General features: G+C 46.9%; 1 protein-coding gene across 1 annotated transcript in view; it reads right to left on the bottom strand.

Annotated features, from left to right (window-relative positions):
• The window catches only part of Vps16 (VPS16 core subunit of CORVET and HOPS complexes), a 36,861-nt gene that overhangs the window by 327 nt on the left and 19,265 nt on the right, over window positions 1–17,269 (bottom strand). The window contains exons 2-23 of the mRNA XM_004661469.3: window positions 7,000–7,088; window positions 6,705–6,802; window positions 6,503–6,631; window positions 6,276–6,420; window positions 6,042–6,157; window positions 5,826–5,948; window positions 5,655–5,710; window positions 5,285–5,374; window positions 5,083–5,177; window positions 4,846–4,922; window positions 4,348–4,479; window positions 4,123–4,250; window positions 3,963–3,998; window positions 3,677–3,785; window positions 3,335–3,469; window positions 3,140–3,248; window positions 2,932–3,029; window positions 2,742–2,849; window positions 2,362–2,439; window positions 1,170–1,339; window positions 993–1,089; window positions 233–336 (exon numbers count right to left, since the gene is read on the bottom strand). Of these exons, the coding sequence (XP_004661526.1) occupies window positions 233–336; window positions 993–1,089; window positions 1,170–1,339; window positions 2,362–2,439; window positions 2,742–2,849; window positions 2,932–3,029; window positions 3,140–3,248; window positions 3,335–3,469; window positions 3,677–3,785; window positions 3,963–3,998; window positions 4,123–4,250; window positions 4,348–4,479; window positions 4,846–4,922; window positions 5,083–5,177; window positions 5,285–5,374; window positions 5,655–5,710; window positions 5,826–5,948; window positions 6,042–6,157; window positions 6,276–6,420; window positions 6,503–6,631; window positions 6,705–6,802; window positions 7,000–7,088 (2,322 nt within the window). The remainder of the gene's footprint in view (window positions 1–232; window positions 337–992; window positions 1,090–1,169; window positions 1,340–2,361; window positions 2,440–2,741; window positions 2,850–2,931; window positions 3,030–3,139; window positions 3,249–3,334; window positions 3,470–3,676; window positions 3,786–3,962; window positions 3,999–4,122; window positions 4,251–4,347; window positions 4,480–4,845; window positions 4,923–5,082; window positions 5,178–5,284; window positions 5,375–5,654; window positions 5,711–5,825; window positions 5,949–6,041; window positions 6,158–6,275; window positions 6,421–6,502; window positions 6,632–6,704; window positions 6,803–6,999; window positions 7,089–17,269) is intronic.

The following is a 17,269-nucleotide window of genomic DNA, read 5'->3' as shown; positions in this document are numbered from 1 at the left end:
ACACCAACCCCACCTCCTTTTTTTGTTTTTCAAGGTAGGTTTCACTCTAGCCCAGTCTGGCCTTGAATTTACTACGGAGTCTCAGGGTGGCCTCGAACTCACAGTGATCCTCCTACCTCTACCTCCCGAGTGCTGTGATTAAAGGAGTGCGCCACCACGCCCAGCCAACCCCACCTCTTATCAGTGCACTGGCTCAGTTGCCTCACATACACAGGGATCTCACTTGACGTACCCAACAAGCAGCAATGCCTTGACTTTTTGCTCAGGAGCCACACGGGAAGTATACTTCTTGGCCTCATATTTGTTGTGTTGTTTCACACAGATCTCCACAAAAGGCTTCACAGGAGAACAAAAGGAGAAGAGAGAGAAGACATAGAATGCTCTCAGTAGTAGAAGTCCAATGAGTACCTTGTCCATATGTATTTCATAACCTAGTCAATATGTACAGACCCCTCCCCACCTGTGCACATAGTTGTGATCTCAATGTTCTTAGAGCAGAAGCAACCCAAACCAAAGATCTGTTACAGCCTTGAAACCAATTTTTATGCTTCACCACCACCAAAGCAGTATTGTTGACCCCTGCCCTCTCAGGTCCTGTGTTTTCACTCATGGCTGCCATTATGAAAACTGCCCTCCAAACCTCTGGAGCACCTGCCACAGTTAACACGCACCCTCAATATGCTCCACTGCCTCACAGATGCACCCTCTCTGCCCCGCACTCAGCAGAACTTTCCCTCAGGCACACAGTGGCCCCGTGGCCCTCCCTCGAGAAAGCAACTCATTCTCCTACCACCTAGAATCTACAGGCAGACTTAAGCCCATCCTCCAGGGTACCTAACACATGCAGGGTCTCTGCCATATTCACAGGGGTACCGAAAGCACGGACTAAGAACATGGACAGTAGAACAAGTGTATGGATGGGCCAGTCTCCCCAGACCCCTGCCCAGGACTAGCCTCATTAGCAGGGGGCTGAGGGAGAATCCTTGTCTCACCAGATAGCCAATAGGTGATTTCTTGCTCTTGGAAAACTTCTCCAGCTCTTCCCAATCTTCCAAATTTGCCAGGGATGTCAGCTTCAGCCACCAGAGCCTGCAGGGAAGCTGGCTCAGAGGTGCTACAGCCTTATAGGCAAGTGGTCCTAGGACCACACAGCCCACACTTTCACCTACCTCTTGTCAGGGATGCGAAAGTCACGTGCCAACTGCTCTGCACGCTTGTTGTGGCCTCCAAGGATGAGGGTGGTAACAGTGTCATGCAGAGACAGATCTAGGAACTGGCCCCCCAGCTCATCTTCTAGGCGCCGCTGCAGTCGTAGGAGCCTCATTTGATCCTCTGTAGCCTGAGGACCAGGAAAAGGCAAGGGTGGGATGGCAGACAAGGAGGGATGACCACCAGGAAAAGACAGGATACTCTCAGAAAAGAGTGGCCAAGGGCTGGGGAGATGGCTCAATGTATAAAATGATTGCCACATAAGTGTGATGACTGGCATTCAGATCCCAAGCACCCACATAAACAATGTGTGGGCATGGCAACCTGCCTGTAATACCATCTCTTAGGAGGCAGAGAGAAGGGATCCCCAGGGCAAGTTGGCTAGCTAGACTACCTGAAATGGAGAGCTCTGGGTTCAAGTGCAAGATCTTGCTTCAATAAATAAAGTGGAAAGCAATTGAGGAAGACTCCAAAAATCAACCTCTGGCCTCTACATTATACAGACAGCTGCACAAACATATGTCCACACACATAAGCAAGCAATCTTAATTTTTTTTTTTTATTTGCCGGGCATGGTGGCGCATGCCTTTAATCCCAGCACTCGGGAAGCATAAGTAGAAGGATTGCCATATGAGTTCGAGGCCACCCTGAGACTCCATAGTGAATTCCAGGTCAGCCTGGCCTATAGTGAAACCCTACCTCAAAAAACCAAATCAAAACAAAACAAAAAAATTTATTTGAGAGAGATAGACAGAGAGAGAATGGGTGTGCCAGGGTCTCTAGTGACTGCAAACTAGACATGTGCACCATCTTGTGCATCTGGCTTATGTAGGTACTGGGGAATCAAACCTTGGTCCTTAGGCTTTGCAGGCAAGTGCGGTCCTGCTAAGCCATCTTTCCAGCCCAATTTTTAAAAAAATTATTTATTTGCACACGTGTGTGTGTGTGCACACATGCATATGGGTACCAGTGTCCCTTGCTACTTCAAAAGAATGCCCATCCAGCTTTACATGGGTAGCAAGATTTGAATCCAGGCTGGCAGGCTTTGCAAGCAAGTACTGAATCATATGTCCATACACATATGAACAAGCACACACACATGCACGCATGCACAGGCCAAAAGAGAAGGGAGAAAGAAAAGGACAGTCAAACCTTCGCTGCAAATTCATTCTTGGCCTTGTAGAAAGCATCAGCTGCTGTCTGTAGAGCTGCTACACGCCCCTCAATACGCTACAAAGGTAAGGGAGTGCACACAACTTCTGTCAGGTGGAAATCTATCAAGGAAGCTCACAACACACCACCCTCCCCCCAAGGTGAATTTTCTCCCCATCTCTGTGCCCAGGATCAACCTTATCTACGAAGGACAGTGCTCTGGTGTCCTAGAACAACAACTAACTTCTCTGAGACCAGCCCCCATCCAGGCCTCACATGTTCTGACTCTCCCTCAATAGTGAAGACAAATGCAGAGGTTCCTGGAGAAGGATGCAGATAGCTCCCACCCCCAGGCTTCACCCTCCCTGTGGACTTCAGACCTCTTCTGCAGCATAGCTGGCTCGGATGTGGAAACTGCCCAACTCCTGGTGATTGTCATCCTGATTGTAAAGGTCCTTCAGCGTCTCTAGCTCTTGATGCTTACAGAACTGGGTCATGGGCAGAGAATCAATCAGCAAGGACAACTCAAAGGCTCAGGAGGTTCCCACCCTCCTTTTCCCTCACACACACCTGTCGGTACAAACTCAGGGCCATGGGCTGGTTCCGGAGGGTCATGAAAAAGTCCCCCCGGTTCAGTTCGTTCTTGAGGTGTAGCAATACTGTGAACACTGTGAAATGGTAAGGGAGGTAGGACCTCTAGCTTGGCTCTTCTCAGCCTAGGGCTGTACTTACCTTATCATCCCACAGTGCCACCTAACCTTCACCCAAACCTGCTTACCCAAATCTGTGTCCCCACTCTCAATGGCCTTGCTCAGTGCTAGTTTGCTCCTCTTCATCTTTAGGAGAAGCGGCACCTGTTCCCCTGATCGTGGCTCATATTCCAGCAGCTATGAAGAGGAAAGGAAGGAAAGAGAAGAAATGGCATGGGGCCTTTGATACAATAGAGTACCTGGTAAGGGCTGTGTGCTCATACCTTGATGGCCAATTCTGTGCGGCCACAGCCATAGGCCCGCGCAGCAATGTCAGAATATGAGACCCCAGGTGTGTCCCCCAGCTTCTGATTAATGGCTCGTGCTACATCCTCATCTGACACATCTTTCTGCTGCACCTACAAGGTGTATGTATTAGTGTGTCATACAAGCCTGAATGTCATACCTCACTGCTCCAACCCCCATAGGACCTCAATGGGAATCCACCCTTCCTTTTCCCTACAGGACTTCCATGAGAACCCACCCTTCATTTCTATGTTCTGTATTTCCTACACTTCATGGTCTGAAGTTACTTCCATGCCCCAGACCTCACCACAAACCCTTGCCTTATAGCAGGCCCAGTGGGCTAGGATCCTGCTGACACCCCGCACTTCAGGAAGACGCAGGTACTCGCATATCTGGATGGCCAAGGGGTAAAGCCTCCGCAAAACAAGCCTGGCAGACAAAGGATTTAGGGGGACAAGGGGTGAGTTGAGGCAGAAGGCCCCAGCTTGTGTCTTAGGCCTCCCAAATCTTAAACAGGTATGCTAGGAGTAAAGCCTGTGAGGCCTCATACAACGTTGCAATGGTTGCCCACCCCAGTCCTCCTATAACACCCCAGGGCTTCTGTACCTGTCTAGCAGCACCTGGATGGTAAGCTGCTTATACCTGTATTTTTCTGGTTAAGGATCCAGTGGGTGTAAGCCCTGCTTGCCAAAGACCTTTAGCCCTTATATCCAGCCCTTTCCCCACCATGTCTATCTGTACATCCTCCCAGCATGCATGAGGATACTGGCTGTAGGTGAGAGGGATCCCGATGTGATAGTCCCGAACAGCATTGAGCACACGGAGGTCCTGACACATGTGTACGAAGCTGTCAGGTGGAAATCTATCAAGGAAACACTTTCCGAAGGAGGCCGCCTGAAAAGAAAGGCAGAAGGCAACAGAACTCTCCTTGCTATACTGCCCACTCCATTCCCAGTACACCTGCCCCAAGAACCCTCAATAGGCCAACAACCCTGAGCAGACTCTTTTGCATGTCTGGCCGATGCTCGTGTCCTGCAGCCTCAATGCATTGTTGCACAGCCTGGGTCAACTGTCCCAGCTCCTGGATCTCGCGCAGGTACTCATCCGCTTTTTGGCTTTCTTTCTGTGGGGAGGGGCCCAAAGATGGAGCATCAAGCCCACTCTGACCCCTAATCCCTCTGGACTATTGTTCAAATAGGCTGCTTTGAAAGAGTTGTACAGGCTCCCAGTCTACTTCATTCACTTGAGTTGCCCACATTGCTTGGGTGGGGGAGGCTTGATACCTCCTAACAGTAGCATTGACTGGAGCCTGGGGTAGCGTAGATATCTTGCCTTTTCCCATCAGTTCACATGAGCCAGTCCTCCCCAGCCCAAGCTCTATCCTAACAGAAGCACTTGGCTGTCTCCATAGGTGCTCAAGAAAGGGCAGGGGGCTTACCCAGTCAAGAGATGGGGAAGGACAGCATCTAGGGGCCTCAGAAGGATTTACCTCATACTCTTTCTGGGCCTCCAAAAGCAGTGCTCCTGGAGCCATTGAGGCAATTTTGAAGATCTCCTCACTGGCCACTGGGGGAGAGAGTTGATGGCAGAGGTGGAGGTGACAAGAAAACCCTCAGCCTTACCTCAACACCCAGATCCTGCTTCGGGCCATTGGCCCAAGACAGTGTGGTAGTATGGAACAAAAAGCACTTGCCCTGGTAACAAGGTACCTTTGTGGGGCTCTCACCTGGGACCTCATGCAGAAATTCGTGGGTGCTGCGAGAAAAGATGCGGACCCCGTCAAGCTCAGGCACCAGGTATGAGTCCTCATCCAGCACAAACCTGTACTTAGTCAAGGATTCTAAGAGCACAGAAAGATGAGGCAGGGAAGGTGCTCCACCCCATTCCCTTTCTTCTCTAACTCCATATGGACAACCCTTCAAGGATACTGAATGCTCTCAGGTGCATCACCCACCACCATCAGCCGCTTCTCCCAGGCCACCACTACAGCTCTCTCCTTGCTGCGAGGACGGCTGCACCTTTAGGCAACACCAAACACATACCTGGGATACTTACAGGAAAGCAAGCACACAACCATGTCTCACTGCTTCCATCCCTCTGCCTTGGGATAGTCCTGCACACACTTATGTCCCTCTGGCCATATGCTGACCCAGCTGCTTCCCTCTCACCCCTGCACTGCCAGTTCCTGAGGGCAGTCAAATGGCTTACAAAGTGTGTCATTAGACAGGAAGAATCAAGGTGTCCCAGGAAGCAAGTCTATATACTACCCCCATCCCTGAAGAACTCCCCTATCCTCACCAGACCATTTGCTTTGGGGGTGCCCGGATGTTGCAGTTGAACTCACACAGCTTCTCCTGAAAGGGTACAAATGTCATGGCCCTGCTCTAGCAGTCATCCAACTGGTTGAAGAGCTCTGACCCTACCCCAACACATCTTCCCCTAATATCTTCTGCTGTCCCAGTATCACACCTTGAGTGAGGCTGGCCCCATCCAGATGTAACCTGTGTCTGTGAAGAGTGCCAGGTGTCGGTAGGTGAAGGAAACAGCCATCTGTAGGAAGCTGCTCACTCCTGGGGCTAGACCAGGGGGCGTCTGGGATAGGCCAGGGAGGAAACCAGAGAGACTGACTTTTCTCAGTGTCTTCCCACTGCTTGCCCCTAACTTCATTCCCAGTCAGGAGCTCACCACTGTGGAGCAGGTTGCATGGTCCAGGAGGTAAAGCTCAGGACCCACAGCCAGAAGAATGTGTGTTACTCGGTCATGGCACAATGTGGTCCAACATGAGGGTGCACTCTGCAGACCTGTGACAGAGAAGATAATCTCAAGAGGACCAGAGCCCACAGCTTCTGCCTCTGCTGGTCCCAGTCTGGAGGCACAGCTGTGGTACTGAATGGCTCTCTAAAGGGTGTCAGGACTCACCTGGCACCTCTGGCATCCGGCGGAGTTTGAGGTCACCCACATTGGCACTCAGGGTAAAGCGATGGGCCCCTGTGAGGATAGCCACTCCAGAACCAAATTCTGTATGGAAAATCTGGGCATCTAGAACCCGATTCTGGAGCACCTCCTGGCAAAAGGAACTGTGGGTTAAGTAATATTCAGGTTAACAGGTTTCATCCTTCCTCCCCACCCACTGTGGTGGTCCCTACATTGCCCATGCTGAAGTGTCTCCGGAAGTCACCATGAAGTCCATAAACCAGTACTGCACCATCTTCCTGCACGCACAGCAGCTCTTCCTCGGCTGACCATCCTAGGGACACCACAGGCCCACTCTTCCACTGCAGAGGAAAGGTTCCTGCAACTATCTTTGGAGTCAGGAAACCCTGCCCAAAACACAGTCGCAGTGCTCACCAGTAGGCTGGCCAGAGGTATGCCTGAAGCAGAGTAGATCTCAAGCACAGGCCGCATGCTGGCAGCTTTCTCTTTTCTCCAGGGATTCCTCAACAGAGCTGCAGTTTGAGAACAGATTTCTGTCCTAGGCTCTCAGGCCCACACCATGAGAAGCAGACCCCATAAAAACCAAACTTAAAAAGTATCTCAGAAAAATGAGCTGGAAGAGAACAATTGGATGGCAATTCCCCAATACTCAAGAACCCTGATTTCATCGCAGGCTCCCACAGCATGTAGTACTAGAAGGGCAACATACCAATGGGACCACCATAGGGTGCAGCAGCCACTAGGCAATCCCTGAGTTCATCCTTCAGATCCCAGTCCATGCTGTACAGTTCATATTTCCTGTTCACAGAGATGAGCAGAATTAGCATCCTATGACTCAGCATCCAGGCAGAGTAATCCCCAGAGGAATACCTGCAGCCTCCCTTCATCCTCTGTACAGCAGTCCAGTCCTACCATACACACTTGAGGTAAAGAGGGATATGACAACTAGAAACTGACCACACAAAGGTCTGGGGACTACAGGTGGAGAGGCAAAGGGTGTTAGCAAAGAAGAATGCAGTTTTGGCATAGGTCCTGAGATAGGCAGGCTGTGTGGCCAATATCCAATATACAAACTGAGATAGTGCTAGGGTAAGATGCTGGCTCAAGCCGGGTGTGGGGTGAACACCTTTAATCCCAGCACTCAGGAGGCAGAGGTAGGAGGATCGCCGTGAGTTTAAGGCCACCCTGAGACTACATAGTGAATCCCAGGTCAGTCTGGCCAGAGTGAGCCCTACCTCAAAAAACTAAAACAAACATGCTGGCTCAACAGGTGATAGCAGGAAACAAGACCCTGTAGGAAGCCTTTCTTCTACTTCTGTGGTTTTTTTTTTTTTTTTTTTTTTTTTTTTTGGTTTTCGAAGGTAGGGTCTCACTCTAGCTCATGCTGACCTGGAATTCAGGCTGGCCTTAAACTCACAGTGATCTATCTACCTTTGCCTACCGAGTGCTAGAATTAAAGGTGTGTGCCACCATGCCCGGCGGGGACTGGGGGAAGGAGAGACAGAGTGAGAATGGGCTCACCAGGGCCTCTAACTGCTGCAAATGAACTATAGATGCATGGGCCACTTGGTGTAATGACTGTACTTGGGTACTGGGGCAATCAAACCTGGGTTGTTAGGCTTTGCAGGCAAGTGCCTTAACCATTGAGCCATCTCTCCAGCCCTGCTTTTGGTTTTAACAATGAATCACGTTGCAAGCTTTACACTTAGAGGTCAAACTATGCTTAGTGATGAAACCAGTTTTAGAGGTTCTGAGTTAGTAGTGCCTGAAAAATATACAAGAGCTGTCCTCCATTGAGACAGGATTAGAGAGAAGGTCCTGGGATGTCAATTTGTTAATGCTTGGCTTTTAGGAGCTAATAAAATCACAAACAGGCATGAGATGACTACAATCCAAGGCATGTGTAGAACACTAAAGTGTGTGCTGCATCAAAGGGTGGAGTTGGCCACGTGGTGGCGCACACTCGAGAAGCAGAGGTAGGAGGATCGCTGTGAGTTCTAGGCCACCCTGAGACTACATAGTGAATTCTAGGTCAGCCTGAGCTAAAGTGAGACCCTACCTACCCTCACCAAAAAGGGGGAAAAAAAAAAGGTGGAGTTGGAGCTTGAAGCATGCCATCATTAGATGCTTGGAGGTACTTGGGGGAAAGGAGGCAAGAGAAGGAACACAGAAAGAGTAGGCACTATTTCAGGGTATCAAAAGACAGTGTCTGGGCTGGAGAGATGGCTAAGCAGTTAAAGTTAAAGTGTAAAGTCAAAGGATCCATGTAAGCCAGATGCACAAGGTGGTGCATGAGTCTGGAGTTCATTTGCAGTGGCTAGAGGCCCTGGTGCACCCATTCTCTCTTTCTCTCTTCCTCCCCCCCGCCCCCCCCGCCTTTCTCAAATAAATAAATACAGTATCTTCTGGGCATGGTGATGCACGACTTTAATTCCAACACTTGGGAGGCAAAGGTAGGAGGATTGCCGTGAGTTCAAGGCTAGCCTGAGACTACAGAGTGAATTCCAGGCCAACCTGGGTCAAAGCAAGACCCCTACCCGGCCCCCTTCCACCACTAAAAAAAGACAGTATCTAAGAAGGACAGCATTTTGGCTTAGTCATTACCTCAGTGGCTTCCCAATTACCAAGAAGATGCCCACTACCACCTTTCATCTTTCATTCTTAGTGTTCCAGCTAAAATAAAGGCTGAGGTTCACTTGGTAAAGCATATGCCTTGCAAGCATAAGGACCTGAGTTTCAGCTCTGGAACCCATGTAATAAATAAAAAAATAATAAAAATAAATTAATAAATAAAAATAAAAAAGCTGGACATAGAAGCATCTTCCTAGTACTAGGGAGGCAGAGACAGGAAGATTCCTATGGCTCAGTAGCCACCCTGTCTGGCCTACTTGGTGAGCTCTAGGCCAGCAATACCCTATCTCAGTAAAAGGTGGACGGCATTCCTAAGGAAAGACACCCAAGATTGTCCTCTGGCCTCCACATGCACACAGGCACACCTGGACACCTATGAACACACAAATATATGCGCACCAAAAAGGTTGGGCATAGTGCCTCAGACCTCTAATCCCACATCTTGGGAGGCTGTGGCAGGAGGATTGTTGCAAGTTCAAAAGTAGCCTGGTCTACATAATCAGTTCTGCATCAGCCTGAACTCTATAGTGATACCCTGTCTCAAAACCAGAAGGAAAGAAGGAAGGAGGGAGAGGGCAAAAGGAATGGAGGGAGGGAAGAGGGAGGGAGAGAAGGGGAAAGGAAGGAAAACACAGAAGCTTTGGAGAAAGAACAAAACTGCCACTATAGGGGGGCGAGAATTTTACAAGAGCTACGGGGTGGATAGAAACATCCTGACGGGGATGGAGAGATGGCTTAGCAGTTAAACTGCTTGCCTGTGACACCTAAGGACTCAGGTTCAATGCCCCAGTACCCATGTAAGCCAGATGCACAAAGCGGCACACACTTCTGGAATTTGCTTGCAGTGGCTAGAGGTCCTGGTATGCCCATTCTGTCTGTCTGTTTCTCTTTTCTGTATAGTCTTTCTATTTGCCAATAAACACATATATTAAAAAATACCCTGAGGCACAACCCTCCTCCAAAGACTGACTAAAATTCTAATTTCCCACTGAAGAGGGTCCTAATGGAAATGGAAACAGGGGAGAGGGCATGTAAGACTATAACCTGTGTAAAAATAAATAAATAAATAAAAAGGAAGCAAGCTGTGATTATCTATTAGCAAAGAATTTAATGTAGTGAATAAATTTAAACTTTGGATTTTGAGAATATAGACCTAGTTCAATTAATTAAAAACCTACACAACTGTAATTTTTTTAAATTGTTGAGTATTTTTGCTGCATCTTTAATTTTTTATAGGAATTTTAGCATTTTCTAGTATTTCTCCTTTATTTGATTGTTTTTTTTTAAAAAAAAAGGGTGAGCCAAGTATGGTGGCACACGCCTTTAATCGCAGCATTCAGGAGGCAGAGGTAGGAGGATCACTTTGAGCTTGAGGCCAGCTTGAGACTACATAGTGAATTCCAGGTCAGCCTTGGCTAGAGTGAGAACCTACCTTTAAAAAAAAAAAAAAAAAAAACCAAAACAGGCAGTGTAATCTATAAATCATTCAATAGAAGGGTCAGAAAAGTCAATCTATAGCAAAACTCATCTAAATATAGCTTTGGGGGTTGGGAATGAGGTTCAGTGGTAGAACACGTGTCTACCATGTATCAGGCCCTAGATATGATCCAAGGAGGGGGAGGGACAGAGAACTAGAGAGACAGAGAGGGAAGGGGAAGGAGGAGAAGGGAAGGAAGAAGAGCCTCTTGACCCTGCAAATGAACTTAAGATGATATGCCACTTTGTACATCTAGCTTTACATGGGTACTGGGGAATTGAGACCAGACTGGGAGGCCTTGCAAGCAAGTACCTTTAACCACTGACACATCTCCCCAGCACTCCTTGTTTATTTTTGTTTTTGAGGTTAAGGTCTCACTCTGGCCCAGACCGACCTATAACTTACTCTATATAGGCTGGCCTCAAATTCTGTGATCATCCTACCTCAGCCTCTTGAGTGCTAGGATTATAAGTGTGACCCACCATGCCAGGCTGCTGGTTATTTACTGAAACAATTAACATTAAGAAACTTTTACTTGTGTGTGGTGACACATGCCTATAGTTCCAACACTTTGGAGGCAGAGGCAAGAGGGTTGCTGCATGTTTGAGGTCAGCTTGGTCTATATAGTGAGTTCTAGGCCAAACTACATAGTGAGAATGTCTCTACCCCAACCTCTGCCCCAAACAGGAAACATTCATTTTTTCTATGTGTATATGTGTGTGGTGCGTGTGCATGTGGAGGCCAAAGATCTACTTCATATGTCTTCCTCAATCGCACTCCACTGTATTTACTGAGAAAGACCTTCTCTTTGAATCCGGAACTAATCTGGCTAGCATTCTCTGCTTCCTGAGCACTAGGATTATGGGGACATAACACCATACCCAGCATTACTTGTATACATTAAAAAAAACAAAATAAACAAAAAAAAACACCAAAAAGGTGGGGAGGTGGCTCAGTGGATAAAGGACTTGCTTTGCTACATCTGAGTTGGAATCCCCAGACCTCCACATAACAGTCAGAGGAGGTGGTAGGCTGAGAAATGGGAGGCAGAGTCAGGACAATCTTCCAAAGCAGACCAGCTTGCCTGAACACAGCATTGTGAACAAGAAACCTTGTCCAAAGCCGGGTGTGGTGGCACACGCCTTTAATCCCAGCACTCGAGAGGCAGAGGTAGGAGGATTGCCGTGAGTTCGAGGTCACCCTGAGACTACATAGTTAATTCCAGGTCAGCCTGAGCTAGAGTGAGACTCTACCTTGAAAAACGACAAAAAAAAAAAAAAAAAAGAAAGAAACCTTGTCCAAAATTTAATGGAAAGCAAAGGACCAATACTGAAGCAAGCAAGTGCCTTTAAGTGCTAAGCCATCTCTTCAGCCCCTATAGGGGCAGTACTCAAAAAGTTGTCCTTCAGTGGTTAAGGTGCTTGCCTGCAAAGCCTAAGGACCCAGTTGAATTCCCCAGTACCCACGTAAAGCCAGATGCAGAGTGGCGCATGCATTTGGAGTTCATTTGCAGAGGCTGGAGGCCCTGATGCATCCATTCATATCCCCCCCACCTTACCTCCCTTCCTTCTTGAAAAACAAGTCAATAAAATATTTTTTTAAAAGTTGTCCTCTGAGGGCTGGACAGATGGCTTAGCAGTTAAGCGCTTGCCTGTGAAGCCTAAGGACCCTGGTTCGAGGCTCGATTCCTTAGGTCCCATGTTAGCCAGATGCACAAGGGGGCGCAAGCGTCTGGAGTTTGTTTGCAGAGGCTGGAAGCCCTGGCGCGCCCATTCTCTCTCTCCCCCTCTATCTGTCTTTCTCTCTGTGTCTGTCGCTCTCAAATAAATAAATAAATAAATAAATAAATAAATAAATAAATAAAAAGTTGTCCTCTGAGCAGTAGTCATAGCTGAGTGGGTCAAATGATGGAGTAGAAAAGTCACCCTCTGGAGCTGGAGAGATGGCTCAATGGTTAAGATGCTTGCCTGCAAAGCCTAAGGACACAAGTTCAAATCTCCAGCGCCCACATAAAGCCAGATGCACAAGGTGGTGCAAGCATCTGGAGTTTGTTTACAGCAACCAGAGGCCCTGTCACACCCATTCTCATTCTCTCTCCCTCTCTCTCTCCTTGCAAATAAATAAAATATTTTAAAAAAAGAAAAGTTGTCCTCTGACTTACACAAGTATCCACACACACACACACAAACATACACACACACGCACACCACCACCACTAAAAAAATGGAGGGAGGTTAGGGAGAATGTTCAATGGGTAAGAGCTCTTGCTACATAAGTAAAAAGATCAGAATTTGATCCCTATCATCCATATAAAAAGCCAGGCATGGCTATTCATGCCTGTTATCCCAGTGCTGAGGTCTGGTAGAAACAGGAAAATCACACAGGCTCCCTGGCCAGCCAGTCTAACCTAGAAAGAATAGCTCCAATTCAGTGAAAGACTATCTTAGGGATATCAAAAAGTAGAAGAGGACTGGAGAAATGGCTTGGTGGTTAAGGCGCTTGCCTGTGAAGCCTAAGGACCCAGATTCTATTCTCAAGGTCCCACATAAGCCAGATGCCCATAGTGGCACATGTGTCTGGGGTTTGTTTGCAGTGGCTAGAGACCCTGGTGTGCCCATTCATTCTCTCTCTCCCTCTTTCTGTCTCTATTAAATAAATTTTTTAAAAAATAGCCGGGCATGGTGGTGCATGCCTTTAATCCCAGCACTTAGGAGGCAGAGGTAGGAGGATCGCCGTGAGTTTGAGGCTACCCTGAGACTCCATAGTGAATTCCAGGTCAGCCTGGGCTATTGTGAGACCCTACCTCGAAAAAACAAAACAAATAAATAAATAAATAAATAAATTTTTAAAAAATAGAATAGCCAACATCTTCCCCTGGCCTCTATGGGTATGTGTATCTGCATAAATATTTACATACATTGACTGTGTACACACACATCACCAAAAATAAAAGTAGTAAACTATCAAACAGGAAAAGGGGGGGGGGCTAGGGAAGATGGCTCAGCCAGTAAGAGCTTGCCATGCAAGCATGAGGGCCTGATTTACTCTGAGTTCAATTTCCCAGAACCCAGCTAAGTGTAGCCAGGCACACCTGTAACCTCAGTCCTTGTGGGAGCAGGTTCACTAGGGCTTGCTGGTGAGCCAGTCCAACCGAAAACAGCAGGTCTGGTTCAGTGAGACTTCATCTCAAAGAAACACATGGACGAGAGATAGTAGAGGACATCCAGAGTTCTCTGACCTACTGCACATACATATGCAAGGGGTGTACACACACATACAAACACTACTCACTACACATACTAAACGCACACACAAAAAAAGAAAACAGAAAAATACATATGATACACGGAAAATGGGATAGTTTGCTTTAAAAGACTACAAGGTTTTAACTTTTTTTTGTTTTTGTTTTTTTTTGTTTTTTTGAGGTAGGGTCTCACTCTAGCCCAGGCTGACCTGGAATTCACTATGGAGTCTCAGGGTGGCCTCGAACTCACGGCAATCCGCCTACCTCTGCCTCCCGAGTGCTGGGATTAATTAAAGGGGTGCACCACCACACCCGGCAAAAGGTTTTAATTTTTAAAAGAAAACAGTCTAGAGCTCTATTGTAGTATTTTATGTGAAAAATATTTAATAGCTACATATAAAAAGACTTGAGGATGTAACTCAGTGGCACAGTGCTTGCTTGGCATGCACAAGGCCCTTGGTTCAATCTCTAGTATCACCAAAAACATACAAACAAAAAATACTTGCTAGGCATGGTGGCACATGCCTTTACTCCCGACACTCGGAAGGCAGAGGTAGGCGGATCGCTGTGAGTGCAAGGCCAGCCTGGAACTACAGAATGAGCTCCAGGTCAGCCTTATGGACAGTGTAGGTCTCCTACCTGCACCTTGACTCTCGTGAGACAGAGTTTCTCTCTAGCCCAGGCTGAGACTGGAACTCACTCTGTAGCCTAAGATGGCCTCAAACTCATGGTAATTCTCCTACCTTAGTCTCTGAATGCTGGACTTACAGACATGAGCCACCACACCTGGCTCTCCACCTCCACCACTAAATATACACACCCTGGATTGCCAACTAAATTATGACCTGAGAAGCAGGAAGCTTCTATAATAGCTCTAAAATAATCTATTCATTCTTGTAGCTGTACAATTGCTATTGCTGAAAATAAATTTTAGCTGGATGGGTTGCTGAATTACAACAGTTGAATTTACCAGCATGCCATTTCTCACGTGAAAGTTAAGATATGATCAGAAAACAATGGAATTCTGAAACCCAAATAGGGGTATGTGGTTAGATCCAGATGAAACTGACAACTTTAGAATTCTAAGTCACTCTAACTCTTTCTTACTGGTGAAAGTAGCCAACCTTCTCATCTCTTAAGCCTTCTTATCTTACCTCAGCTTAAAAAAGTCTGTGATATAGCTGGTGTGGTGGCTCATACCTTTAATCCCATCACCAAAGGAAGGCTGAGGTAGGAGGATCTCCCTGTGTTTGAGGCCAGTCTGGACTAGAGTGTGAGTTCCAGGTCAGCTTGGGCTAGAGAGACCCTACTTAAAAAAAAAAAAAAAAAAAAAAAGCCAGGCGTGGTGGCGCACACCTTTACTCCCTAGCACTCGCACTCGGGAGGCAGAGGTAGGAGGATCGCCGTGAGTTTGAGGCCGCCCTGAGACTCCATAGTGAATTCCAGGTCAGCCTGGGCTAGAGTGAGACCCTACCTTGAAAAAAAAAAAAAAAAGTGAAAAAACAGCCCCTGTAATAACCAAGGATGACCTAGCTAATCATACTGAATATTTAATATAGGTCCCCAATAGCAAAGTTTATCCTTACTGGAAAAGATAAATATTCTGGGTGAATTTACCTTTCCCATAGTACATTTGTTAGTACTCACAATATATGAATTCACATAATTCTAAAAGTACTACATTTAATCTTCATTTCACAGCAAAGAAAGTGAAGCAGTACAATAGGGCCACAGAACAAATGGTCTAACCATATACACCATGACCCACAAGTAGCTGGCCTAATGTGTTAATCAGATTTTTCATTACTGTGACAAATACCTGAAAGAAACAGCTTAAAAGAGCAGATTTATTTTGGTTTTCAGGATCAGAGGCATCAGGGCAAAGCCAGCTAGATCTGTTGCTTTGGCCCTGAAGCCAAGTTTAACATCATGGTGGCAGTGGCTGCTCACCTTATGGCAACCAAGAAACTGGAAGAAATAGTAACAAAGGGAATAAAGTATATCTTTCTAGAGCATGCTTCCAGTTACCTGTTTCGTAAACTAGACTACATCTTCTACATTTCCACCATCTTCCAATAACCTATTCACATTCTGAATTCATCAATGGATGAAACTGTTGTGTGACATGGTCCCCTGAGAAAAAAACAACTATTAACATCTTTATCAGAAGCAGCTGGGACCACTCATGAGAGACTTTCAAGATTGAGCCTGTTGACATTTCTCCATAGAAGAAAGAGTATGGGGAGGGTCGTAGACCCTCACCTGAGCTTTCAGACACCCCCTGTGCCAGCTGTATGCCATGATACATGAGATTTTGGGGCCTCCAGGGGAGGCAGAGTATATAGAAGGTAATCAAGGAACAGAGAGCTCCATCTAAGCAGCAATGGGAAGGTCAGCATCCATGCAAGGATGAGACTTCTCGATGTTACAGCTGCCTTGGGTCTCCACGCTCCTATAAGTAACCCCTTGACCACACCCTGTAAGGAAGTCCAATAAATTCAATGGTTCACCAGGGTGAACTCTTGTAGAATCAGACTTCAGTCTGTCACAGGTGTCTTGTCCAGAGGACAAGAGTTTATCAGCTTTTCTCTAGAAAAAGAGTTTACACAATACTTGGCACCTGAACAGGAACCCAAATACCTGACAAATAACTGAAAAAAACAAACCTAAGATAAGTTTGGGAGGAGCAATTGCATGTCACTTACTTTGGTTGGCTGAATGTGCAATTAAAACTGAACTGATCCAGGAGAGAGCGCCTGGTATGGCCATTCCTGCCCACATGAAGAGTGGTGAAGTGCCACTTGCTTATTGGGCCCTGCTGTGGGGAGTGATACATGTAACTAAGATTAGGTTGTTTGGAGGTGAACTGTTCATAGGAGGAATCCTAGGGTGGCAATCTTCCCTAGTTGGAATAGGACGGTATACCTGCTTGACAAGTGGGGTCCACATCAGAGATGTCCTGAAAATAGTTGAAGGTCCAGAGCACACACTGCAGTCCCTGAGGATGGTAACACATAAGGTACCGGAGTATTGGCAGCTATTATGTGTACAAAGAGAACAAGACATGTAGATGCTGTCCTCTAAGTAGCCTCTCAATTATCAGGAAGAGAAAAAAAAATGTAGGATGAGATAGTGTTTCAGTCAGGTTCGCATTGCTGGCAGAAAACACCCAACCAAGAGCAGCTGGTAGGAAAAAAAAAGGGTTTATTGTGGCTTACAGACTGGAGGGAAAGGTCCATGGTGGCAAGGGAAAACAACAGCATGAACAGAGAGTAGATATCACTTCCTGAACATCAGATGGACAACAGCAACAGAAGAGTATGCCAAACATTGGCAAGAGAAAGCTGGTTATAACACCCATAAGGCTGCCCCCAACAATACACTGCCTCCAGAAGGATTTAATTCCCAAACTGCTATCAACTGGAGACCTAACATTCAAAACACCTAAATTTATGGGGGATACCTGACTCAAACCACCACAGAGAGATATTGGCTTGCTGCTTTTTGTTTGTTTTGTTTTTCAAGGTAGGGTTTCACTCTAGCCCAGGCTGACTTGGAATTCACTATGTAGTCTCAGGGTAGCCTTGAGTTCACAGTGATCCTACCTCTGCCTCCTGAGTGCTGAGA

The sequence above is a fragment of the Jaculus jaculus genome, chromosome 8 (assembly GCF_020740685.1).
Source record: "Jaculus jaculus isolate mJacJac1 chromosome 8, mJacJac1.mat.Y.cur, whole genome shotgun sequence".
In the NCBI taxonomy this organism is placed as follows: Eukaryota; Metazoa; Chordata; class Mammalia; order Rodentia; family Dipodidae; genus Jaculus; species Jaculus jaculus.
This window is presented reverse-complemented; position numbering and strand designations above follow the sequence as displayed.